We start from the raw sequence: 26,778 nt of genomic DNA on the forward strand, positions 1-26,778 counted from the left end.
CTTCTCCCGCCCCCCTGATGGTGCCGGTTCCGCCGCCCTGAGCCCCGCCTCGCTCCATCCCGCCGGCGGGGGGTAGGGGTGTTACGGCGCTGCCTGGGCCGGGCGGGCCGCGCCCGGTGGGTGCTGTGGCTGCGAAGCCGCCACGGTGGGCGCCCCGTTCCCCTGGGCCCGGCCCCTGCAGCGCTGCCCCGGCGGCGGGGCCTGGGGAAGGGCGGGAGGCGCGGCGATAGAGCCCGCTCGTGGCCCGGGGGATCCGTGGGAGTCGGGGCTGGGCCCGGGGAACGGGAGTGATCCCGTGGCTGCGGCCACGGTGTGAAATCCGCCTTGCTTTTGTCCCCAGGCTGAGGCGGGAGACCCCTGTTGCGCTGCTTGCGGCCGGGAGGAGGTGCCGCCATGGGGAACCAGCTGGCTGGCATCGCCCCTTCGCAGATCCTCTCGGTGGACAGCTACTTCTCGGACATTCACGACTTCGAATACGACAAGAGCCTGGGGAGCACCCGGTTCTTCAAGGTCGCCCGAGCCAAGCACCGGGAGGGGCTGGTGGTCGTGAAGGTGTTTGCCATTCAAGACCCGACCTTACCCCTGACGAGCTACAAGCAGGAGCTGGAGGAGCTGAAGATAAGGTTACACTCGGCACAAAACTGCCTTCCCTTCCAGAAAGCAACCCTGTCCGAGAAGGCCGCGATGCTTTTCAGACAGTATGTACGGGATAATCTTTATGATCGAATCAGTACCAGGCCCTTCTTGAACAACACTGAAAAAAGGTGGATCGCTTTCCAGATCCTTACTGCGGTGGACCAAGCACACAAATCCGGAGTCCGCCACGGGGACATTAAAACTGAGAACATCATGGTGACCAGCTGGAACTGGGTTCTTCTAACTGACTTTGCCAGTTTTAAACCAACTTACCTTCCTGAAGACAACCCTGCTGACTTCAATTATTTCTTCGACACATCACGGAGAAGAACGTGTTACATCGCTCCTGAGCGCTTTGTGGATGGCAGTATGTTTGCTACCGAGTTGGAAAACATGCGAGACCCTTCAACTCCTTTAGTAGACTTAGCAAATAGCAACCAGAGAACAAGAGGGGAGTTAAAACGAGCAATGGATATCTTTTCCGCAGGTACTTGGAGCCACCGGGAGAGATCAGTGTGTTCTTTATGGCTATGGTAGGGGTGCAGAAAAGCAGGGGGTACTTTTTTCTTTTTTTTTTTTTTTAACCACTCCTTTTTTTACCAGTGTGCTTAGAGAACAGCATATGGAAAAACTTGCTTATTTTAAGCAAAAGACCTAACCCCAAACCTTTTGTACTCAGAAAAAGTACAGACAGTACACTAAGCTACATACACTAAGTGCATCACCGTGTTATCTGAGGAAGGAAATCACAAACTGTTATGTTTAGGCTCAACTCTGCACTGGGAAAAAGATGGCTGAAGGTCTGGGGACACATATCATATGCCTCATGGGACCCTAGAGGAAGAACCAGTCAGTGGTTCACCTAAGGCCCAGCTCCCTGGGGGCTGAGCCAGCTTTCAGAGCAATTTAGCACTATTGGTTTTAGAAGCCCTTTCTCCTATTGTTTTCCCCACAGGCAGGAACTTGGATAACTAAGAAAGCACCTGTCATAGCCCTACTCGTATGTATTTGATGGAGTACAACAATGGAAGCCTGTCTTGAGTCTTGGGCTTGTCTTGAGCAGCTTAAAAGCCTTAAGTTTGGTGGGGGGGGGTTTGTTGTTCCACTTTTTTTTTTTTCTCTAAGTGATTGAAAATCGAAACCTCATGTTTACTACATTTTGCGAGCCTCTGTTATAGCCAAACTTCCAGGGCACTCCATTGGTAAAGCAAGATTCTGACTACTGGGTGAGTGGGAGTGGGACCTTTTAAGAGAACACGTGTCATATACACAACGTGGGGGGGGGGCTGTTTGGCAATCTTGTTATTCCTCACTGTGCTTGTGAACTCATCTCAGTGAATGTATGCTCTCCTGCAGCATCCCTGTGGAAGTAGAGCTTCTTTCTTTACCTTCAGTAAAAGAGCTGCTTAGCTTTGACCTACTGCCCAATCCATGCTGATTTACTGGCACTCTCCCGCCACGTGACAGTGATGTGGGTTCCTTTTCTGGTGATGTATTTTCCATCTGGCAGGGTGGCTGAAGTCACTTCTTCGTGTTTCTTAATTACAAACTCCTCTGCTGTTGGTGTGTTTGAAATAAAATACTTGGGAGACATTTTGAGGATCAAGTATAAAATCCATGTTTTGGAGCTTGAGATGCTATCTCCTTTCTGTGAGTTAATCTGGCAAACGTTATTTTAAATCAAGCTAAGCATTACATAGGGCTTGTTCTTGTCTACACATAGAAAGCAAAGTTAAAGTTTCTGTTTATAATCCTGATATTTTTTACTTTTTTCCTTTCTTATGTTCCCCAGGCTGTGTTATAGCAGAGCTCTTCACAGAAGGTGTACCCTTGTTTGATTTATCTCAGCTTTTGGCTTACAGAAATGGCCTCTTTTTCCCTGATCAAGTCCTAAGCAAAATTGAAGACCGCAGTATCAGAGAACTGGTAAGGGTGTACTACAGAATTAGAAAGATTTGTGTGGTCAGTTCACAGTTTATTTAACCTACTTTGGTGACAAATTGCTTATTGTTTGGGTTTGGGGTTTTATTTTTTTTTTCTATGACAAATGTCAAAACCTTTAATCTTTCTCTCCTGCTCCTTCCTGCATCTGCCTTTCTCAAGGTCACTCAGATGGTCCATCGTGAGCCAGATAAACGTTTAGCAGCTGAAGATTATTTGAAACAGCAACGTAACAATGCATTTCCTGAAATATTTTACACTTTCCTTCAGCCTTACATGGCCCAGTTTGCCAAGGAAACGTTTGTGTCGGCAGATGAGCGTATATTGGTCATACGTAAAGATCTGGACAACATCATTCACAATCTCTGTGGGCATGATCGCACAGAGAAAGCTGAGGGAGAGACAAAGGAGAATGGGCTGGTTATTCTGGTGTCTGTGATAACTTCCTGTTTACAGACTCTCAAATACTGTGATTCAAAACTGGCCGCATTGGAACTGATTCTTCATTTAGCACCAAGATTAAGTGTAGAGATTCTTCTGGATCGTATTACTCCTTACCTGTTACATTTCAGCAACGACTCTGTGCCCAGGGTGAGGGCAGAATCTGTGAGGACGCTAACTAAAGTTCTTGCTCTCGTCAAGGAGGTTCCACGCAATGATATTAACATTTACCCAGAATACATTCTGCCAGGCATTGCACACTTGGCTCAGGATGAAGCCACCATTGTCAGACTTGCATATGCTGGTAAGAGGAAATCCAGTCAAAACTCCAAATCTTGGGCTTATTTCCTAAAGTGTTTTTTCCTCTGCTTAAAATCATCATGTGGCTTGCTGTATATGTTTCAGTAAATCTTCCCAGAAATCTTAGAAATGACTGCAGGTAAAGATACCTGTATTCATTTCAGCTAACTGGTGCAGATGGTGGCTTACTTAGTAATTAATGAGTTAACAGATATTAACAGATGAGTTTCCAGTGTAGATCACTACCCAGAGTAAACAGCTGCATAATAAATGGCTGACAGTATATGTTTGCTTTCTTTTAGATGAACAACTTCTTTCCCTCTTAAGTTAACGTTCATTCTTCTCTGTAGTTCTGCATATACAAGCAACTTGTAGACTGTGTACGTGTTCTTTGGGTTAGGGCCTGGATGTAGCACACAGCTGGTCTGCCCGCAGCTGAGATAAGGGTTTGGAGTTCAGAGCCTTTTGCTTAGGGAAACAGCCCTGGCTCTACTCCTTGGATAAGACAGAGCATAACAAAAATACTTGTCTGAGAAGTCACTGTGCAGCTACATATGCAAACGGAGCTTTCTGGGCTTGCCCACCCTTTCCTGCTTTTATTAATTTATCTTAATTGACATTTCATTAGCGCAGAATGTTTGCATAGAGTGGGCTGATTGAACTGAATTAATACAAAACTAACTTACAAAGTATCAGCATGTTGCTATGCTTCAACTTGTTTTTCCCACAAAATGAAATTTGATATTCAGGGGCTGAAATTACAGGATTTACTGTGTAATAGACTGTCTTATACTGTAGCAGATGTTTTCTTCATACATTATTAAGATACATGAGTTCTACCTGGTTTGGGAACAACCCTTGCAGTTTTACCTCTGTTTGCTATTTACCCTTATGTTTGCTATGACTAACATATTTTCAAGTGTGTTGTTTTGCTTTTTATTTCTTTTTTAAAAGTTATATATGCGGAGTTCAGTTGCAAATGTCCCAGATGATGTTTTTCTTTTGTTTACCAAGTAAGCTGAAAAAACTAATTACTGAAAGCAATGAATACTGAATTCTAAATTAATAGAATCAATTGCTTTTAGTTGCCGTGGCCTTCCACGTATAAGGATTTAGAGAAGAACCATTTTCTCATGCCTTACTTTTATTTGTAGATTAGAAAAAAAGAAGCACAAAATTAATCTTGTGCAATTCTGGTCTATTAATTATTTTTTTATGAAGTAATACAAAATTGAACTTGTTAAATAACCTAAAATGGGGGGAAAAAAAAAGTCTCATTTTGTGCAAGTGGAAAAGTGCTACAGGTCTTGGTACCCATGGACTCCAGTTGCATCTACTTACACAGGGGTTCTCTCTGTGATAAGTGGCTTGACTTTATTTTTCAAACTGAGTACAAATAAAAGATGTTCTGAAATTTGAAAGGGTTATTTGAGCTGTGTATGGTTAAATCTGACTAAGTTGTCCTAACTTCAAATAGATCTTCTTTTAAGAAAGCAATTTAAATTTCAAATAAATATATATAACCCAATACCTGAGTTCACTGGTGTTACTATAGCACGCTTTTTTGTACACTGGTGGCTTACAAGATTTGATGTGGGCTGTGGACAGGCTCCACCAGCATGCTGCTGTTGTCTTGGATGAGACTCACAATGGCTGCTTAAGTGAGACTTGTGTCTCGATGGGATTACTCCTGTGCCAGCAGTGGCCTGACCCATATACCAGGGCCTGAGTTGCTTCATCAGATTCCAGACAGTGCAGAACAGTGCCAGGCTGCCCAAATAGATATGGAGGCAAATGTTCTAAAATTGGAATCCAGCCCTCAAGGGTAACCCTGTTTTAATCCCTAGGATACAAATCTTGGTCTGGTGGTTTGTTGTTATTGTTTTGTTACAGTCTACCACATGGACATGTTATTTAATTCAGGTTAATTGGCCTTTAAATTCTGGTATTTAATCATCAGCCTGAGATTAGGTTGCATTTAGAGCTAGTTTTAGAAGATTTAGAAATTCATCATTGTTATACTTGATACCTTTATTCAGCTTGTGTATGGGACAAAAATGCTGTGTGATTTGATGTACTTGGTAGCTTCAATGGAGCAAGGGGCATAATGAGTTAAACCAGACTTGGGTTAATGAGCAAATGTGTAATTTCAATCCCATTTGCCCACTGTGACTGGTGTTGTCAGTGGTTAAAATCTCTCATCAGAGGATCATCAGACTGATGTAAATTGGCCAAGCAGAATGATTCTTAAACAAAATACTTTCCTTTGCAGAAAACATAGCGTTGTTGGCAGAAACAGCTCTGAGATTTCTGGAGTTAGTACAGCTAAAAAATCTGAATATGGAAAATGAGCCAAACAGTGAAGAAACAGATGAAACATCTCACCCTAGTGATAATTATGACACAGGTAATGTTACTTCTACTTACCTTGCCTGCTTGAAATAGCAAAGCACTTACCTTCCTAATCTCTTAAAGCTTACATTTACTGTTAAATGGGAAGAATGCTTTGTCTTGGCTAGTGTTAAAGTAAATGTGTTACAGCTTCATTCAGAAACCAACATCTCAGTTCTGAACATTGTGAAAGGCAATAAAAATATGTAAATGAGTAGACTTTTCCACTCCAGAAGTTCTCAAGGTATTTGACTGTGATGCTGGCTGCTTGGTTGCATATCCACCTTCACTCATGGTCCTGTAAGCAAGTCAGCTGCAAAAACATGGCTGCATTCCAAATACTGCTTCCATTGAAGTGCCAGGCAGCATTAGCCTTGAAAAACCTGACAAAAATCCGAGCATAGTGGTGGTATTGTATTTTTCAGATACTCTTATATTCTTGTGCCTGGTAATTGTCTGTCTTTTTGCCTAAAGTTGATGAATGAATGGATGGTAACTATAGCTCAGAGAATGATTTAAAATCCTCATAGTGTTTTTTCATTTTCTCTCCCTTGGGAAGGAGGGATAGTAATAAGTGACCTGAATGTCATCTCCAGTGACTTTTAGTCATGCATCATTTTCTGGAGCAATGCTGGACAAGTCTTCTAAGATGGGAACACTTTGTGGTTAAAAACTTATTTTCTTTTGGGCTAAGTATCTTGGACATGCACTCCATTTGGTAGAGGAAAAGGCATCTTTCACTTAAGTCTGAAATAGTTGCAGGACGATACTTTAAAAGAACCCAAAAATCGACAAAAAACACACAACCCAGCCTACCAAAACCAAATGTAGAAAGTCCCCTTCAAGAGCCTGCACTTGGGGTGCTCAGAATTGAGGAGTGAGGGAAAAAGAGTTGCATTGTACAGGCTGTATTTCTTAGAAGTACTCTCCCCTCTCCTCTCCCCTATTCCTCAAAATAGCTTGGAGACGAAAGCAGTAACACGAGGAAGAAAGAAGTTTGAATAGTTCTATTCTTTTTTACCCTTTAAGAAACCAAGCATGAGAAATTTGAACCCAGAAGGCAACTTTTTCATGTGACTGATAGATCATAGAAAGCAAATTAGCTCATCTTCTGACTTCAGGGCGAGGGTAATCAGCCAAATTTTTGTGCTACTTTCTTGAGAAACTCCCTTGTACAGCTTCCAGTAATAGCCAAAGCATTAACAATTCTGTTATTTCCATTTATTGTATTTTTTTTTGATTGCATCATGGAGAAATCACAGGCAAGGTCATCTTCAAATTTTTCACACGTATAGCCATGAAATGCATAGCTAGGATAGCTGCTGATGAAATTGGAAGACCTCAGTTTTTAAAGTACTGTTTATTTTTCTCTGTATCCTTAATGAGTCCAGTCTGCCTAACTAAAAATATGTTCTGATCTCTTGTCAGTTCACAGATTTTGAAACTGATAGTCAAATAAACATACCAAACCAGAATTGCCTTGAAACTTTTTTTAATTATGATTGTGACATCATTGCTGGCTCATTCTGATGCCATCAGATTCTTAACATTCTTAAGATTCTTAACATCTGCTTATCACCTATATATATATATACAGGTGATATATATAATATATAATAAGCTTATATAATAAGCTGGCTCATCTTGGTTGAAGTTACAGCAAGCTTAGAATATATTGATCTGGTAAGAATGCCTCACATTTATATACTTCTTGGCTTTGCCAGCACCTCATACTTAGTTTGAAATCTTTGGTAAGCCAGTCATTGGAATTATTGAGGTTCTGCTGTGTTGTCCATCTTACCATATCAGGTGTTCTTCAGGCTGACATACCAGTGTATCTGCTTTAGCAGCAGGTAGAACACGTACTTGTATTGCTTCTCCAACTCAGTTGTTTGCTGTGTCTCTCGCAGAGTTGCAAGCCTTGCATGAAATGGTCCAGCAGAAAGTTGTGACTTTGCTAAGTGACCCAGAGAATATTGTGAAACAAACGCTGATGGAAAATGGAATAACACGTCTCTGTGTCTTTTTTGGACGTCAAAAAGCCAATGATGTTCTTCTGTCTCATATGATCACTTTCTTAAATGACAAGAATGACTGGCATCTGCGAGGAGCTTTCTTTGACAGCATTGTTGGTAAGTGTTTGATTTCAGCCAGACAGGTAGAGATATAATAATGTAAATTATTTTTTATATATACTGGAAACTGTTAACAGTCATATAAAAAACTTTATAAGAAGAGAGTTTAGAATTTACAGGAGATGAGGTTACTGAATTATTGGATGTGTTTCTTTAGGGAGTGAAGACAAAACAATGTAAGTATTTTTCTTTTAGTGCAAATATTTATGGACAAATGAGTCTGAGGCATTTATGACTAGGTTAGATTAACCTCAAAAATAAACTTCACATACTATTTATTTGAAAATTTTTTGAGTCTTTGCTAAAGCCACTAACTGAGAAATCCTAAATTTATGACAAATAAATGGGGAGATTTCTGCATGCTGACTCTGTGCATGTCCCATTAACTTCAATAGGCCAGTTCATCATACAATGAAAATTAGGCATCTGTACAGGCTAAAATTATAATTTGAAAACTTTTTGTAGTGCCTTAAAACCTCACTGAAAGATTCTGGTCAGCTCAGAAAACTTAAAATTATTTTTAAAAAGCTTATTAATGACATAATTTGTATCAGTTTTTTCGTATATCTGATGTTGCATGCATTTTGGAAATTATTCCCTGTGATTATTGCTGAGAGTCAATCTCAGGATTTGCAGGTCAAGAAAACTTTCTCATAACGGACTGCAGTACATGAGGGAAAAAAATGGTACTTCAGGTGTGTGGCATGAAAAAGGAGCATGATCAAACTTTCAGCAGGGCCACTGTGATAGGCACATGGTTGATTATGTCTGGCAGCCACAAAATGCTGTGCAGGCAAACCTTGCCAAGATGTGATGCTGGTAACTTGCCAGCTTGTCAAGATTTGTTTAGAAGGAGCAATGAGGTAGCCAAAGCAGAGGTCACAGTGTGTATTTTTGACTCTCTTCTCTCCCAGTATCTGTTCAAAACCTCCATAGAAGAATTAATATAATTTTTTACTTAGTGCTTTTGCACATCTTTAAAACTGAGCTCTCTGACTCGTGTTTAAGTATGTGCAGACACTGCTTCCTGTGGCTGGGAACAGATTCCTTTCTACAACAAGCATTGAGGAGATTTCTCTTACCTGTGCCATTTCTCTCTTCTTCCTCTTTTCCTTTTAGCAACTGATTGCAAAGCCCAGCATGAAAAATAAACATGTATATTGATTATTATGTTACTAGAGTAAAAATGATAAAATTATTTTATGTTGAATCTTGATGCTGATGGGAAGCTACTGAATTTTCTGATATTGATCAATCCTGAATAACTGGGTTAGAAGCAGAGGCACTTATGGTCTATGCTGTGTGTCACGTATGACAATAGCAGTAACAAACCCGAGCTCAATGAAAAACTGATTTTTTTTCTCTTGAGAACAATCAGAACATTTGCCCAATGGTTTGTGTGAAGGAATTATGATGGATGTAAAGCTAGAGCACAGATCAAAATTCAACAAGATCCATCTCCCTGAGCATTGCCAGAGAGTAATTATTGTAGATGGATTATCTAATCTAGACAATTCCAGGTGACACTTTCATGTGGACACTGGCTGGTTTTCATGTGAGAAATGAGGAAGAATAGGAAAGCAATTTCTTTTACTAGGATGTAGTTGATATATTTCTGTTCAGCAGATTCAAAGGAATTACTTTCATTTCCGTTTTGATCTTGGCTTCTTTCTAAAATCTTGAAAATATTTAAAAAATAGATTTATTTTTGAAACTAGGGAAAAGATGATTTTATTATATCAAATAATTTGAGACTAGTTAACTGAGCAGCAAATCTTGCACCCATTTCAGGCTAGAAGAGGTTTAGAAGACAGTTCTAATGGTTTGGTTTTGACTGCTAGTGATTCTTTCATGGATAAGTATGTTATAGACTTTGCTGATAATTAGCCCAGTATTCAGTTCAGTTTTGTCAGAAATTTGAATGATACTTAAATTACCACCACTGCTAAGTTAAAAGACAGAATCCTGTGAACAGAATCTTTCATTGTTGCTCTTTTGTCCTCTCCATGTACAAGTGCAGATACTGCATCCCCACTCCATAGGAGCAATGCTGGGTTTTGCCTTGCTTCTTTCAGACTTCTGCTGGGCAGCTGTGTGCTGACGTCTATGCCTGGCATCTGGAAGGCTGTCTGCAGACACAGGGATCTGCTTTTGTCAAAGTTTTCAGAATATTTTTCTTAACTTTGAATGCAAAGCAGCTTTTTTCTTTTTTTATCATGACTAATAATCTATTTTGAGGTGACTGTGGGACAGCGATTTTAAACTTTGGTGAGCAAAGGCAATGAAGTGCTACTTTGGATTTTTATGTGTTCTTTTTATGTTTCAGGTGTTGCTGCTTACGTTGGTTGGCAAAGCTCATCAATACTGAAACCTCTGCTTCAGCAAGGTCTCAGTGATGCTGAAGAATTTGTTATCTATAAAGCCCTCAATGCTCTTACTTGTATGTGCCAGTTAGGGCTCTTGCAAAAGCCCCATATTTATGAGTTTGCTTGTGATATCGGTAAGTTGAAATACTGGAGAATACCTTGATTTCCTGTTTAAGAAAAAAAATCTTAATGGTACATAAAGTTACTCTGTCATTTAGCTGTCTGGCATGCAGACCTGGAGTACTGTTTAAGAAACTACGCCAAATTGTGCCAGTGAAGTATTCCTAGTTAGACTGTGTTAGTGCTCAGAATTCTAAAATAATAATTTTGTCAGAACAATTTGGAAGCGTCTTCTCTGATTTTATGTAGGACAGCAGCAAAAAAACCTTTAGCTTCTAAACCATTCTGCTTTAAGAACTTTTGTTGTTCTTCATGCCATGTTTTTTCCTCATATAAGGAAAAACTCCTGGTTACCTGTGGAAGTTGATCAGGCAGATAACTTGCAAACTCTTACCCAACAGCCTTTGAGGCTTCAGTCCTTCAGAACAATACCTAATTCTTTCTCATCCTATTTCTAAAACCATAAAATCCCATTTAACTCAGTAGAACCTTAAATACAGAGTTGGTCTCTCCTTCCTCATCAGGTTTATCAGTTGAATTTAGATGTGCCCAAGATTTGTCAGCTATTTACAGAAAAGAATAGCTGATATTTTGAGATGTAGGCTTTGCTACTTACTAATGTTAAGGCTTTTCAAATGCAATTATGTCTCATACAGTCCCTTGATTACAGCTTTTTAAAACCCACGTAATTGAGATGCACTTCTGAGCCTGATGAAAACCTGTTGATAGTCTTACAATATAAATAGTGACTGTTCAGGGAAGAGATGGGAAAAAATGAGGAATTAAGTACTTGCTTAAAAAGAAAAAAACAAAGTAAATAACTTGTATTAGGATTCCCCATAATTGTCCAGAATAAGACTGGGATTTTATGTTTTTAATCGTCTCTGTTGCAAATCTGGAATGATAGAGAGTGAAATTAATAAATAGGAAAATTATGCTGTTCAGCAGCAGCAAGGAAACTGAGCACTACAGGTTGAGTGAAGTCCATGAAGTAATTTTCTTAATAAAGGGTGCTTTAATCTTAGCCATCTGCATCAGGGAAGGCTCCATTTGATGGTAGTTCTAGGGGAAGGAAATTACATCATAGGCTGCCATAAATAGGGTGATCCTCTCTCTTTAATATGAATGATACATTTTAACAACCTAATTTTCTTCCAGCACCTTTCCTGTGCCATCCTAATCTTTGGATATGTTATGGTGCAGTTGGATTTATCACTGTGGTAGCACAGTATTTAAATATTGCTGATGTCTACTGCAAGCTCATGCCGTACCTCCATCCTTTTATCACGCAACCAATAATACAGGTAATATGTCAAATATTAATGTGAACATATCTTGACTAGTCACAATTCTTAAGTCTGTATTGGCCACAGTCCTGGCTTTAAGAATGTTAGATTATGGGGTTTTTTTCAATCGAGATTAGAGGGGATATAGTTTTTTGATCTCTGCTGTTGACAGAATGGCCAATGCCTTTCAAATATGAAAGATTGTTGTCTAAGATTTGTTGCAAATTGCAGAATGTTTAACAAGCTGAAATCAACAGGTATGTCTTTGTTTCAAGCCCTGCCTTGTTTACAATCAAACTCCTGTGACATCATGCTGATTTACAGGAGTATAAAAGTTGTCTGGGAAACAAGCATTTCTACATTTTGTGCTTTTTACAAGATTTGACTATTCTAGTTCTGGTCTGCTAACACATTTCTCTGTGGGAAAACATGAACAGCCCCTTAGTTAGCAATTAACATGCTTAGGATTTCAGCAGTGCTACTTCTGTGTTTCAGCGCTTTGCCGAGGGCTAAGGGCAGAGTGCTCAGCATGAAGGAGTTAAATCATTTCATAACAGCACATATCTAGGAATGACCTGTGTGATTCTGGTGATATGATTATAGCTGTTCAGGTGTTTAAATAGTTAAGAAACAGATTCACTTACATTGAAAAGTGCATCATGTGTTGAACACCTTGTAAACCGTGCAGGTGGTGACTTCACTAAAATAACATTTTTCCATGTTCACATCTCCTTAGACACCTTGTGGTGTGTTGATTGATAAATCTCTGTCTTGTTCACTTCCTGCTTCATTTATTGTAGTATATAAGTCTTTGCTATGCAACACTAAATGTAGTAAGCAAGTTCGAGGTCACACTGAGTTGGATTGTAATAAATAGGTCTTCACTTTGGGCTTGTTCATGTAGACAGTCAGCTGAGAGCAGCACATTGTAAGAATAAGGTCGTCTGACACTGTTGAGAAGGAAGACTTGCAGTCCCAGCCCCATCGTCTTTTATCAATTATTTTGAGTATTCCAACTTTTAAGCAAGCATGTATGCCATAATTTTGGGCCAAATTAGGTTTGGCAATTTAATTGTGAGACTGTAACTGGGGGCCTATTTCATGATTATAGTTCAGCCCTCCTCCATCTTAAGGCCTACTCATGAAACAGCACAAAACAAGTACTAAAATTTAAGTACAAACTCAAATGAATGTTGGGTCTGCAAGTAATCTGGATTGCAAAGAAGACTTAATATATACCAGCACATTCTCTGTAAACAGATAGACATTGAAGTGCCACCTAGGAGAGTAGAAACTTGTTAGGATTTTCTGTTTTAATAGTAATGAACAATCTTTATAGGATTACTCCAGTTAATGATTCTAAATTAAACCCCAGTTCATCTGTTTCTTATGACTATTTACTAATGTCCCAATATGCTTTTGAATATTACTTAATTACATGCTGGTGCATTCTCATGCCCTTGTATACATGGGAGGAAACCTGGTAATCCGAGTGACATGGGGGAAAAGCTCTCCTGGTTGATATTTTTACAGGGTAAACGTACGACAAAGGCAAAGTATGAAATGTCATAATACTGGTAGTAGAATTTTTAATCTACTATTGCAAGTTAATTAACAAGTTAATGTTCTGAGACTTCTGGGAGAACAGGGAAAGAAAATGGAAAAAAACCTGGTATAACCAACACAGGGATTTTCACAGAGGGAAAGAAGTTGAATCTAGATTATTGGCACAATTATGTGCAGTAATTTTTAAGTCCTACATGATTTTTTTGTTGTACATTTGATAGCATCTCTTCAGGACTGAGACAAAAGCTGGTTTTTAGAACATGCCTTCAGAGAAAGGCATGTTTATATTAATAAGGCATTTTTATATTAATACATGCAGTTGTCCAGTTACTGACATTCAAGCTAGAAAATTTCATCCTCCTTCACACTAACTGATCTCTCTGTTTGAATTGCAGATAGATAAAGAAATAGTCCTGCTAAGTGTACTTAAAGAGCCTGTCAGCCGTTCCATATTTGATTATGTCTTAAGATCAAAGGATATCACGAGCCTCTTCCGACACCTTCAGATGCGTCAGAAGAAGAGGAATGGTGCTCTCCCTGACTGCCCACCTCCAGAGGATCCTGCTGTTGCACAGCTGCTGAAGAAACTGCTATCACAAGTGATTTATTTTATTTATTTGTACTTTGAAAGTCAGGCTTGAGATGCTCAAGCTCTGTGTGTCTCCATACACACTCTAACCTTGCAGTTCCTGTTCTGAAGGACCCCCAGTCTGAGGTTCTGGTCCTGCAAACCATTGACTTTGTTGATTTCAGTATATTCGTGTAGGATAAAGAGTTCAGAAGTTAAGAAAGAATCTTAAATATCTCTCAAAAATAGGGCAACCATATATTTTGATTTCCCAAATACATCCTTATCTTAAAGTCCTCAGTTATATGTCTCAAGGTTTCTGACACATCTGTGATGGTATCAGCGTTACAGAAGATGTGCTGTGTGTTATGTTGGAGAGAAGAGTACGCATTTGCTGAAAAGCCAGACATAGAACTACAGTACCAAAGGGAGCCAGAGAGTATAGGGGTTTATATGTATAGAGGGAAACATTAAGAATCACCCCACAAAGTAAAGAGAGCTGGGAAGAGGGAGGGCTGCAGCTGAGTGTGTGTGGGCTTGTTTTCCCTATAGTTTGTGGGCTTTAAGCATAGGTGGCAACTGAGCAGGTGGCATCAGACAGTGGTCCAATATTAATTGCTATTCTGCCCTTTCACAATTCCTAGCTCTGTTCCTGAAGAGGAAAGATATTCTTACACTAGAGCAGCTTACCCAAATCTTGTATAAGTGATGGACTGATGTTTTGAATTCTGGGGATGTGTTCTCTCCTTCTACTTTCTTAGCTAGTCATTAATTTCACTGCTTCTCCCATCTTAATGCCTCGATGCATATTCTTGGTCAAAAGTAAATAATACTATCCATTCTTTTATTCTGTAGGGGATGACTGAGGAGGAGGAAGACAAACTGTTAGCACTGAAAGACTTTATGTTAAAATCAAATAAAGCAAAAGCCAATATAGTGGATCAGAGCCACCTGCATGACAGCAGTCACAAAGGTGTTATTGACTTGTCAGCTCTGGGAATAACTGGGAGACAAGTGGATCTTATTAAAACAAAACAGGAGCCTGATGACAAACGTGGTTGGTATATGTTGTGGTCTATATAGTTAAATAAAATACAGACTTTCTTACAGGGTCAGAGAATTGTCTTTTAAGTTACTGAGCAAGAGTTCTCAGTAATTCAGCCTACTTTACTGTCATCATCCTCACTGAGTTTGCAGTTAGAAAACACAGCATGGCTTCTACATATCTTGCTGCAATTTGAAATGTCAGGTGCTGGAGAGCTCTCTGGAGCTCAGTGACAGATGGAGATACTTTGCCTCAGAGAGTATCTAAGTAATTTTCCTACATTTTCAGTAGTAATACACACAGGTTATTTAGCGGCTTGTGACAGCCAAGACTCTAATGACCCATGGTAACAGTGTAAATTACAGTGGCTACATTTTTGCTATCACTTATTACCTCTAAAGAAGTCATGAACTCTGAAACTGAAAATCCAGGATGTTATACTCAGGCAGTCTATAGGAAACAGTGGCCTAGGTGGGATGCTGGAGTAGGCTGGCATTCAGGAGTGCTGTCCCTCTTTCATCTTGAAAAACCTATTTCCTTGTTCTGTGCTGAAATCCACCTGCTAACAACTATTCCAGTTCTCTGATCAAATTGAATTTGTCCTGTGTTTTTATTTTGCTTTCCATATTTTACAGTGTTAAGAGACTCCAGAGGAATGCATAATGCTGAAAATCAATAAATTTCATATTTACAAATAACATTATTGAATCTACAGGTGATATTGTGATGGAGAACTGATTATATTTGACACTGACAATGATTTGCGTACTGTAGAATAACAAAATTATCCCTGTCTTATACTAGTAATAGAGTAGCTCTCAGAAAAAGTTATCCTGTGGACTCTAATCCTTTAGCCTTTTAGATGTCAAAATTCCCTGGAATGATGAGTTGCATGAGTCAGCTGTAGGATTAAGAAGGTGTAAACAGAGCACTTGCCGCATGTGTTCTGTTTGCCTCATAAATCCCTGTCAGCTATGTTAAACAACGAAGCATTACATTTTTCTCTATCAGCTATGTAAAATTTATAAAAAGACATGTAAGCATTGAACATGCTTGTAGTCTGAAAGTAATGACCCACCTGAGTGAACATTGTTGCTAATATGGGCTTTTTTATTTCCCTTCCTCTTGTCCCTCCTGATTGCTTATAGCTAGAAAACATGTAAAACAAGATTCAAATGTAAATGAGGAATGGAAAAGCATGTTTGGATCCCTGGAACCAACTAACATCTCCCAGCCAATACCCAAAGGACATGGACAAACTACAGATACTGAAGCCATCCAGGCTGGGAAACCCCTTCGTTCGGAGTCCTCAGCTGGTATTTCTGCCACATTGTCATCCTCTCCACAGGTATTGCTCAAAAATACTATCTTCACATCTTAAGCTGAAATTATTTCATTGTTTTAAAGTCAAGTGGGAATGCAGAGATGTGGCCTTCTTCTTTTGCTTGGAGGTCATTTTACACTTGTGCTATTCCCTGGTGTCTTCTCCAGCAGCGTAGCTGACCTTAAAGTTCTTATTTTTAAAATAGAGATTGAGAGAGGAGCCTCACTAATAAATAGATGCTTTGAATGAAGAGATGAGGATTTGTGGATTAGCCAGTTATTGGGTAAGATATTCTGGCAGGGAATACTTTTCCTTGGATTGCATGTCCTGATATGTGTTGTGAGGAGAAGAGATATCATGATTTTAACTTGGACCTGCTGTATCACAGCTGCATTTTGACATCCCCTACATGTAAGACTTAGTACTGGCTACAGCAGGATGGGCGGGGGGCCCTGCAGGTTGTTGAAGCATCTCTTGACATTGATTACTTCTTTCTTGTATGTTTTTAGTTGGAGATTAACTTCTGGTAGCTTTTAAATGAGTGTCTACTCTGAGGGAATCACTTCACAGTTTTATTTTTAAAACCTAATATAAATAATCGTTCAAGAGCTAACCTGTAATTCTGTCAGTCTTGAGAACAGCACCTGCTTCTGTAAAAGTCACATAAAGAGGTGTGCACGTTACAGGTTCTACAAATAGGATACAGAACAGACTAGACAAACAGAGCAGAGTAAGGGAATGGTTAAGATTTCTCTAAAATAATAGTTATTGCTGGTTTAATTGTTTTCGTGCATTTTTTTAATGCTGATTTGTTGCTAATTGATTCAATAGAAAAGATTTTTCGACCTTTTTTTTTCTGGTAATCTTAAGAGCAGGTTTTATCAGTGTGTAGAATGTAAGGCATGTATTTTTAAGTGCTCATCTCTTACAGGCATCTGATGGAACAGTTGTTCAGCCCAGGAAACCAACTGTGCAGGCACTGGGCAGTACAGCATCCCCGTCTGCACACCAGTTACGCATCACCACTTGCAAAACGGAACTTCAGCAGCTGATCCAGCAGAAGCGGGAACAGTGCAATGCAGAGAGACTTGCCAAACAGATGATGGAGAATGCTGAGTGGGAGAGCAAGCCCCCACCTCCAGGTGAATCACAGGCCACTGAAGTTACTAGACAAAAAAAATCCAACCAACTAATCAACCAAATTTGAGTCGCAACAGCATAATTTCAAGGAAAAAATGCAAAAGATGAGGAAATTATTAGTTTTGGAAATGCATCCACCACTTGGCAAAATACATGCATAAACTATGAGAAAAGAGTCTGGACCTGAGATCTTCACCTCTGTAGCAGGAGACCCAAACCACTGGTCCAAAGCTCAGATCATGTGCTTTGTTCCAGTGAGTTTTCTGAAGTGGGTTGTTTGTAACTGGGCCATGCTGTAGCAGCCTGCAGCTTGGTTTGGGCAAGGAGAGTAACATTGCATTGGGAGGTGAGAAATGTGAGCATTTTGCTTGGGGTGGCTTCAGATTTTCAGGCATCCTGTGAGTGTTGTAACCTCTTGGTCTGTTTTTCTTACCCAGTGGCACTTGTGCTGGGATGGGTTGTTTGAGCTGCCCTTATTTACCAAGGAGCCTGCCCCCATCAGCAATGGTGACAGGAACACAGTGTCCAGCCACAAAGAGAAGATTTGTGCTTGCATTCTACATGGTTGTTTTCAGAGGAGAAGGAGAGACATTTTTAGCTCTTGTTCCCTTTCCTTTACCAAAAAGGATCAACACCCAGGTTTTACTAATGGGGGCTCTGGTAGCCACTCTGGGAGAAAACACAGAGTTTTAAATCATAGTCATCTCCCTATGACACCAATTTAAATTTTGAAGCTTCAAACTGAGATTGGGATTTACCTAGATCAGGTTTCAGCATGTTATGCTGGTGTTCTTCTCCCTGTGCGCTGGTCACTGGGTATCCCGTATGGAGATTCCTAGCTGCCCTCTGCTAATGGCAGTTCATGTGCCTAAATTCCAGATGTTGGGAGCAGAATGTGTACCAGCTAGGCTTGCAGTAATCAGCATGGTGATGCTAAAGTATTTTGGTAAATCTAGCATAAATTTCCCACCTGGCCATATACAACTACCATGCCAGTTTAATGGAAGTAGTAGAAAATCATCAAGAAAATGGTCATACCACATAGTGTTTGAACATAGCTAATCTTAACAGAGCTTGGCTAAGTCATGTGTTTGTCTCCTGAAGAGAGTTTTACAACCTATGAAATAAAGTGTCCTAATACAAGCAGGTGACCTGCTCTGCCACAAAAGTGACTGAGAGACAGAAAAATGTTCATATTTCAAATTTGTGCATTACTTTGAAATTTGCTGTGGTTTGTCCTTTGTTGTCTTCATCTACTGTTAATCCTTCACTATAGTAGACTCATGTTAGATATTTCTACAGTGCTTATTTCAGAGAAGGAAACACATCACACAAATGTTGGTAATTTCTCGGCAGGAGACATTTCTTGGCAGCTTAACGCCTCGATTTATTTTTGAAGTTCTGGAGTAAATTTTTCTATGGGATGTAGGAAAGCTGTTATTTCATTTTATTAGGCACATGAGGCTGTCAATGTGGCGTGTAACAGTGGAACAGGAGAATTGTGCACTAGTCTGTGAAGAAGGGCTCTTTGTGACTTCACTGAATGTACACAGAACCTGTCAAAGAGGAAACTCTTGCCCAGATCTGCCAATACGGTGTAATCTAGAGTTCAGCAAATAGGGATTGGCCTTTAATATTTAAAATCTGTTAAGCTCTGTGTTTTTGGTGCCTTCTGTGTTTTGCAGCTGTAATTACTTTTTTCTGATATAGCTATTATTGTACATTATGAGGGGGATTTTTATGTCCCTATTAGGCTAAGAAGTCAAAATTAAACTTCATGGCTTTGTTCTTCCCTGCAGGATGGCGTCCCAAAGGATTGTTGGTAGCTCACCTTCATGAACATAAGTCTGCAGTGAACCGCATACGGGTCTCTGATGAACACTCCATTTTTGCAACTTGCTCAAATGATGGCACAGTGAAAATCTGGAACAGCCAAAAAATGGAAGGAAAAACAACTACAACCAGGTAGGTTTAAAACTCATAGGATTTTGTGGATGCTGTTTTGGAGTGCAAAATAAACTAGAGCAGAGAGCAAAACATGACTCACTTGTGGGTGTGCTTGAGATGTCAATAAAGAAAAATACTGATGTTCTTTGCATGCAACTCTAAAATATTAGATTGCTGTCTCAATTAGATGATAAAAGAAAAAAAATTGCTAGCAAATGCAAAGGGACTGTTTCACAGTTGTATTAATTACAGGCTTCTTGATTTTGTTTATGTACAGACAGAAATATATTCTGATGCTGCTGTTTAGAGCCAACTGAGGTTTCTGGAACAAATTAGCTTTATGCTTAACTTGTCTCATCCACTGATAATTGATGCAGTGAAGCTGTATTGCTGGTTGAAACATGGGTGGAGTGGGGCTGACATTCTCTGAGAGAGAGATATCTATTGAGACAGAGATTCTCTTATCCCAAATACTCTGAAAAAGATCTAGTGGACTGCAGTGTAAGTTAAATAACAGAGACTACAGTATGCTACTTTGATATGGATTGAGGTTAGAATTTTATTTTACTTGTAGACAAATGTGTACCTGCAGTTGGAGATTATCATAACCTTGAGGCTCAAAGATAAGGAGTTAAGCTCGCAGAGACAATTTAGGCTATGATGCTTTTTGATTTTGGATCACTTAGAAAATGTTATTTTGCAAGCTCTCTTAAGAGCCATTGGTGGGTGTTTGGGAGAAGTAATTTATTTTTTATAAATATGACACAAAAAAATTATTCTTTTTTTCCTCTCTCCCTACTGTTCAGATCAATTTTGACATACTCTCGGATTGGAGGACATGTGAAGACACTTACATTCTGCCAAGGCTCACATTACTTGGCTATAGCTTCGGATAATGGTGCCATCCAGCTTCTTGGTATTGAAGCTTCAAAACTCCCTAAATCTCCGAAAATCCACCCAATACAAAGCAGGTATGTACTCAGAGTTATTAAATCTCACTGCAGAGCTTAAGCTGTTAGTATCTCCCTTGATTAGATCCTTTGATTTAATCCAGGATCTTATCCTGCTTCATAATGAAAGGTTGAAAGGCAATTGTACAGGGCTGAGGATTGGCAGTTGTGGGTTATTGGTGGCTCTAGGGTCACTGGACTCATTATAAGCTTTTATTAATCAGATAGTCTTAATTGATCTTAATTCTTCTATTTGTGCACAGGCATTGGTAGTTTCTTATCTCGATTTGATGATGTTAATACTTATAAAGTGGTTTTGAGTATCCTGTTGCATGTCATTAGATTTAGATTAGATTAGATGCATTTGTAAGCATTTAACATGTAGTTTGGCTTCAGTTTGGCTGCAATTTTTTTCTCCCAGGTTTTTAACGTAAGGTGGCAAACATATGGGGCATGGGCTATTATTTTGGGGATCGTTTAGCTCTTCCACACATCTGTCCTTATGAGCAGTTTTTTAGTATTTGGCACTGATACAACACCTTAATCTTCTAGCTTGAGTGAGGGATGTGTCCACACCCCAGCCAATCTAGCAGCCATCTCAAGGAACTTCTTTTATGTCCAAAGTTCAAATATCCTCTCCTATTTGGGTTTAAGTTCAGAAGTGAAATAAGCCACATCTCATGGAGATGGAAACTACAAGCCAGACTTACCTTTGTGGTACATACACAGCATTATTTGTGCCTGAAGAAGGTGTCTGTTTGCTCACACAGTCAGCGATTGATAGTGCTGGCAGTACAACATGGAACAGGGTGTTCTTGCCCATATATTCTGATGATAGATGAGTATCTGCTAAATGTGAAGCATGAATGGGAGAGAAATATCAAGCACAGTGAAAGATACAAAGCACAGAGCTATGTTTGTTTGCAAAGAGCTGCTTATAGCATTTTACTAAACCATAGAATGCTTGCAGGTCCTATTAGCAGGGAGATTTGAGAGAGCCTAAGCATCTGTTGTACCAAAATCAGAAAGTTCTTTCTAGGAGATGCCTTGTGAAGTGACACAGAGATGAAAACACTGCTCAGCGTTACGTATTGGAAGGAGCCTTGAACTTGGAGGGAGTCATACCTGTTTCTTAAATTGGTGTATTCTTCTAACCCAGGTCCTTGGATCTGAAGGATGACGGGTGTGTGGTAGATATGCACCACTTCAATTCAGGGGTCCAGTCAGTGCTGGCTTACGGTACAGTTAATGGATCTCTGGTTGGATGGGATCTGCGATCCAGCAGCAACGCTTGGACACTGAAACATGATTTGAAGTTAGGCCTCATAACTTCATTTGCTGTGGACATACACCAGTGCTGGCTGTGTATTGGTAAGCCTATGTTTCTTGTTAGTTTCTGTCTCTCCTCACCCCTGCACTTATGGTTTTCTTTTACTGTAACTATAGCTCAAGCTTTTGTGTGATTTAACTAGATAAGCTTTTCTCAAATAAGGGGAGGGAAATACCTCCTGATCTATTTGTGGGAAGTATTCTGCCTTCTAAGTACTTGAGGCTCAAGTTCATCTCCCAAAGAACACAGAGCAAGGATGTGGGCAAAACTCCATGTATTTATCCTTCTGACTACGGGGACCTTTTTCTCACCAGGAACAAGCAATGGCACCATGGCATGCTGGGACATGAGGTTTCAGTTACCTATCTCCAGCCATTCCCATCCTTCCAAGGCCCGAATCAGACGCCTGCTCATGCATCCTGTCTATCAGTCTTGGGTAATTGCAGGTAAAAACATTGCCTCACAGTTGGCAGAAGTTGTGATTAAGGGGGCTTCTATTTCAGCTTCTGCGTCAAGCACTGGGGGGATTTAATTTTTTTTTCTTCGCCTTTGTTTTCTTGTGCTTTGCTTGGGGAGAGGAAGAAGGGAAGCTTCGTCCTTGTGTGCTGCAGTTGTGCTCTTCTTGGCATTTTGAAATTTAAAAGAGGGGAGGTGGGAGATAGTGTTAAGCCATTATGAAAATTACAGCCTTTACAATTCTTATCTTCTGAGCATTACTACTCTCATGAGTGTCCCTCCCTGTGTGCTGTCTACCACATCACTCCTTAAGGACAAAATGTTACAAAAGATAAAACCTAAACCCATGACATACATTGAAGTTGATGGGAACTGTGCCACTGCCTTCAGTTCCTCTATGGAGCAGAGACTCCACAGTCTTGTGGAGAAGGTTGTTTGCTTCCAGTTCCCACTTGAATCTCCCTAGATTCCTCAATGGGTGTGCTCACACTTGCTTCATCCTCACTGCATGTAGCACTGTTATATATTTTTGAATGTTTGTGTGATGAACCTGCTCTGAAATGGACAAGTAGTTTAACCTAGTCCTATGATAACAAAACTTACAAAGTTGTTGTAAAATGAGAATAATTTGAGTTTCATATTTTACTTGCTTTTTTGGCTTCCCGTCTTGTTTTATCTTATTTTAACCCTAGGAAATAAAACAAATTTCTTGAAAAAACATTCAAATAAAGCAAGCGGCTCTATACTTTCTAGTCTGATTCCTCCCTGTTGAAGAGTAAATGAGTGACAAAATTCATCACTTTGAAATATTACCAAGAAGTCCTTGCCTGCTGGGTTGCTTCCAGGCTCCCTTGGGCAGAATTCTTTGCCTGTCCACACTAAACGTGTGTGTGGAGCTTCATTGTAGCTACTGAAATCTGTAATTTTGGATTGCTCTCTTACCTGCTCAGGAGTAATCTCCCAAGTCCCTTATTACCATGCTGAGCAGACCATCCATCTTCCTCAAAGAAGGATGAAAAGTTACCTAGGGAGGAAAGTGAGACTTTAGTAACCTTTTTAAAGGGTTGGAGATAAAAACAGGTTTCATATAATCTCCTTTAAATTAGGCACTTTTAACTATACCAAAGCTGCTTCCAAGCAGGAAAGTGAACAAAACTCAGGGATGGCTTTACTGCTAAAGCAAGATTAACACAAAACTTGCTGCAGAGGGCAGGTGGAGACTGTCTCTATGTCATACCCTCTATGTCAGGTCAGTAGAGAACACATAGCCAGAGCCAGCTAACCTGTTCTATATTTTTTTGCAATGTCAATATCTTTCCTGTAGCTGTTCAAGGCAATAATGAAGTCTCCATGTGGGATATGGAAACTGGTGATCGACGCTTCACTCTGTGGGCCAGCAGTGCACCACCGCTTTCAGAACTGCAGGTTTGGTCTTCTTCTTTTCCCATTTTTGTTGTGTAGCTGGGGCTAGAACAACCTCGGGCTCCATGCTGTGCATCAGGACAGTTGCCTGTCTCCATTGCTGTGCCAGTCTGGCACCAGGAACATACCCTGGGCTTCATTTTGGCACCATAATTGATTTGCTGTCAAAATTAAACCCCTTTGTAAAAGAGCAGTGTAACCTGAATATTCATTAATATCTTGAAGTGTCTGTGCAATGTTCTTGTGACACTCACTTGCTACCTCTAGTCTGGTTCTTAAAAAAACAATGAGCTGGGCAAGCCTGTGAAGATTAGGGGAAAGCTAAAATTCATGGTGTGGCATCATGTACTTTTACCTGCTGTTTCTGGGATTGTGGATACTTCTGTATGTATCTATCTCTCTGTATGTGCTCTTTAGCACATTCTTTCTCTAGTACAATGCCACTATTAAACTTAATCATGAAGTTGCTCTCTTCAAGGAGTTAGTTGGGAGAGGAGCAATCAGGGATATAATTCTTAAAACAGAAATATATACAAAAAAACCCCCACAGCTGCTTCTTTAGATATTGTAAATGCAGGCCTGGAATCTACCTAACTTGAATTTTTACAGGTTATGAAGACTCCAAGTTGACTGCACACACAGGGAAGTCTGTGATTCAAGATAGTTTTCTGTTGTATATCTATCCCTTAATGCCTTCATAGCACAAAATTTAGAGTATCCCTGTGCTTTCAGCCTTCCCGATTCCTTTAGAAATAATCTCTCTCATTTGCCATCATTGAGAATGTAATTTTCAAAATTATGGAGAATTATATCTGTTGCATTGCTCTGTGAGACTTAAGGAGGTGATTTACCTTAATACACTAAGGTGCATCCCGTTAAAGTAACTTGGCATTTGCCAGGAAGATTTGGAAATTGGGTGGATGTATGTGATAAGGAATGCACTCCCTTTCTGAAACATGGCAGCAGCTAATGGTGATAGCTTATTTTTTACATATCCCTTTTCCCTACTAGCCTTCTCCTCACAGCATCCATGGAATATATTGCAGTCCAGCATCTGGTAACCCCATATTACTGACAGCAGGCTCAGACATGAAAATAAGGTAATAAAACTAAAAATCTTTTCTGTTTGACACCCTCCTCTCCTCCACCCCTGCTGATGTGCTAAGTTTTGGCAAGCATCCCTAAGAAACAATGCTGAAGAGGTATTCATTAATAAGCATCAGTGAAGAGAGAATTGTTCTCAGCAAAAGCAGTGCAAAACTCAATGCTGCTCTAAAACACTTCTGTAAAGATCTTGAAAGGTGTATGGCAAGAAAAAAAGCCATAACTCATGTGTAAGCTGAATTTGTTAAATCAGTTTGAATGCTGATTTCTCTGCATCACTCTCCCACAAAGAGCAGAAAGCATATATAGCATTTGTACCCACTCAATTTCAACATGAGAGCCTGACAGCTTTTAGACAGGTGTATTAAGCTGATAAAACTGAACGTCTCGGCTTGATTCTGTTTCTTTGTGTTTAGGTTTTGGGATCTAGCCTACCCTGAGAGATCATATGTTGTAGCTGGAAGTTCAAATTGTCCATCTGTTTCCTACTACAGGAAGATAATTGAGGGCACAGAGGTGGTTCAGGTACTTTGATTTGTTTAATAGACACCTATTCTGCTTGCTTTTTCGATGGCTCCCTGCGTTATATTAATTACATGTTGGCTTTAATTATCATCTCACCTTTTACGGATAGTGTCAGCATTGCATTTTGAGGCAAGTAGGAAGGAGTTTTTTTCAAAGAAAAAAAAAACAACAGTTGTTTTGGACAGATTTAAAGTTGCCAAATGCTACTTACATGCAGAAGTCAGTCTTCTATTTCTTTTGGTATTTTGAAATGTGCTATTTTAACACTTCTGGTTTTGATCAGTGGCCTGTCTTTTGGACACGATCTTAGCAAGGCAATGTATTGGCACCAAAACAATATGGCAGCAGCACTCTGCACTTTTTATTGCATTTTTGAGAGTGATTTTGGAACTGACAGTGTTGCTAGTTGGTGAATATTATTGTGTTTCAGTTTGACTGAATGAACGCTACTGCAAAGGTGACTGGAAAAAATAAGTCAGTTTGGGTCTACATATCTACAATGATATTTTAGTGTTTCATCTGAAGTTCTTAAACAATTACACTGATGCTATTGAACCAGTTTATAGAAAGCCCTTAGGGAGCTGAGGTGTGTGTTGCCATAGCATTTTTTCCCCTTTAGGAATATCAAATGTTAGTAGCTAGTGTCATTGAAATAAATACAAGAAGAAAGTTATTTCCTTAATATGAGAGCTGAATTGTCAGTTCAGATTATGGCTTAGGTTGTGTGTGATGAAAGTAAATGAACCAAGGAGTAGTGCTAAGAAAACTACCATGGGGTGGGAGGTTGTGGGTTTGGTTTTTTTTGGCTTTTTTTTTTTTGAGTTTGCTTGTTTGTGTTTTGGTCTTTTTACACTGGTAGGGTAATATGTGCAGCTTTGTTTGCAAATGCTCATATTTCTGTAAGTAATATTTCTCATTTTTTTCTATAGGAAATTCAAAACAAGCAAAAACTGGGGCCCACTGATGAGACCCCTCGGAGGGGTCCAGAGTCTCTGCCAGTGGGACATCATGATATTATCACAGATATCGCAACTTTCCAGACCACACAAGGGTTTATAGTAACTGCATCAAGGGATGGAATCGTTAAAGTGTGGAAATAAAAGTTGTATTAATACACATTATGTAAATATTTGTAATAAAGAAATAGCGTTATAACAGAGTTTTCAAGGACTGTTTCCAGATCATGGAAGAGAATGGACTTTAAAGACTACAAATGTGGTGATAAAATTGGTTATCTGTATCCTAGGACCCTGATAGCACTTCTTAATCACTTCTGTTATTAAAGATGTTTGGTATCCACAGCATTTCCTTGAAATACCAAATATCTTTGAAGAAATTGTTTAGCCTGGGTTTGATTACTTTGTTCTTCAAGAATTTTTCAGGGAATGATTTAAAGATGTCCCACGTTACACATTCTAAATGTGCAAAAAGCAAAGAGCTGATACATATACTTCAGTGTCTGACTGCTCCTGTGTTGAATCTGAGAAATGAAATGAGAACCAATGCACTAATGATGTCCCTGTACATTCTAATAACTACAATAAAGTCCACTGAGCTTACCTGTTTAGTATTTGGGTTTCTTTATATCCATTGTTCCTCTTTGTCAGATCCTCAGCTTAACCTTGTGTCAGATGCTCAGCTCTACTTTGTGCCTTTCATATAGCTTGCTTTAAATCTGAGTCAAATGCTAAGCTCCACTGTCCTGGGAACCTAAAGCAGCTCCACTGGGATGGTGTTCTCTGTCATACAGTATGGGTATCAGAAATAGCCAAAACACCAGCTTTC

At 39.7% G+C, this 26,778-nt stretch overlaps 1 protein-coding gene across 4 annotated transcripts; it reads left to right on the forward strand.

The window, feature by feature from the left end:
- Positions 1-10: 10 nt before the first annotated feature.
- On the forward strand, positions 11-26,552 carry PIK3R4 (phosphoinositide-3-kinase regulatory subunit 4). Of its 4 annotated transcripts, none has more exons than XM_030444937.1 (20): positions 18-116; positions 341-1,123; positions 2,429-2,562; positions 2,740-3,322; positions 5,591-5,725; positions 7,620-7,841; positions 10,171-10,344; positions 11,489-11,634; positions 13,578-13,781; positions 14,606-14,807; positions 15,944-16,143; positions 17,051-17,261; positions 19,059-19,224; positions 20,013-20,177; positions 21,316-21,527; positions 21,801-21,932; positions 23,267-23,367; positions 24,376-24,464; positions 24,885-24,993; positions 25,923-26,552. In XM_030444937.1, the coding sequence occupies exons 2-20, from the start codon at positions 394-396 to the stop codon at positions 26,091-26,093; spliced, it is 4,086 nt and encodes a 1,361-aa protein (XP_030300797.1). In that variant the 5' UTR covers positions 18-116; positions 341-393; the 3' UTR covers positions 26,094-26,552. The 4 variants fall into 4 exon arrangements, with proteins under 4 accessions (XP_008494225.1, XP_030300797.1, XP_030300798.1 ...); XM_030444938.1 differs by having other exon boundaries at positions 47-145; XM_008496003.2 differs by having other exon boundaries at positions 11-1,123.
- The last annotated feature ends 226 nt before the right edge of the window (positions 26,553-26,778 follow it).

The sequence above is a fragment of the Calypte anna genome, chromosome 2, assembly GCF_003957555.1.
Source record: "Calypte anna isolate BGI_N300 chromosome 2, bCalAnn1_v1.p, whole genome shotgun sequence".
NCBI classification, from domain to species: Eukaryota; Metazoa; Chordata; class Aves; order Apodiformes; family Trochilidae; genus Calypte; species Calypte anna.

Bases quoted from the DNA above. Each gene is read 5' to 3' on its own strand.
- PIK3R4 (XM_008496003.2), top strand. From the start codon at position 394: ATGGGGAACCAGCTGGCTGGCATCGCCCCTTCGCAGATCCTCTCGGTG. The intron at 21,933-23,266 runs GTAAAAACATTG...TCTTTCCTGTAG, and splicing joins TCAGTCTTGGGTAATTGCAG to CTGTTCAAGGCAATAATGAA. The intron at 23,368-24,375 runs GTTTGGTCTTCT...TTTCCCTACTAG, and splicing joins CACCGCTTTCAGAACTGCAG to CCTTCTCCTCACAGCATCCA.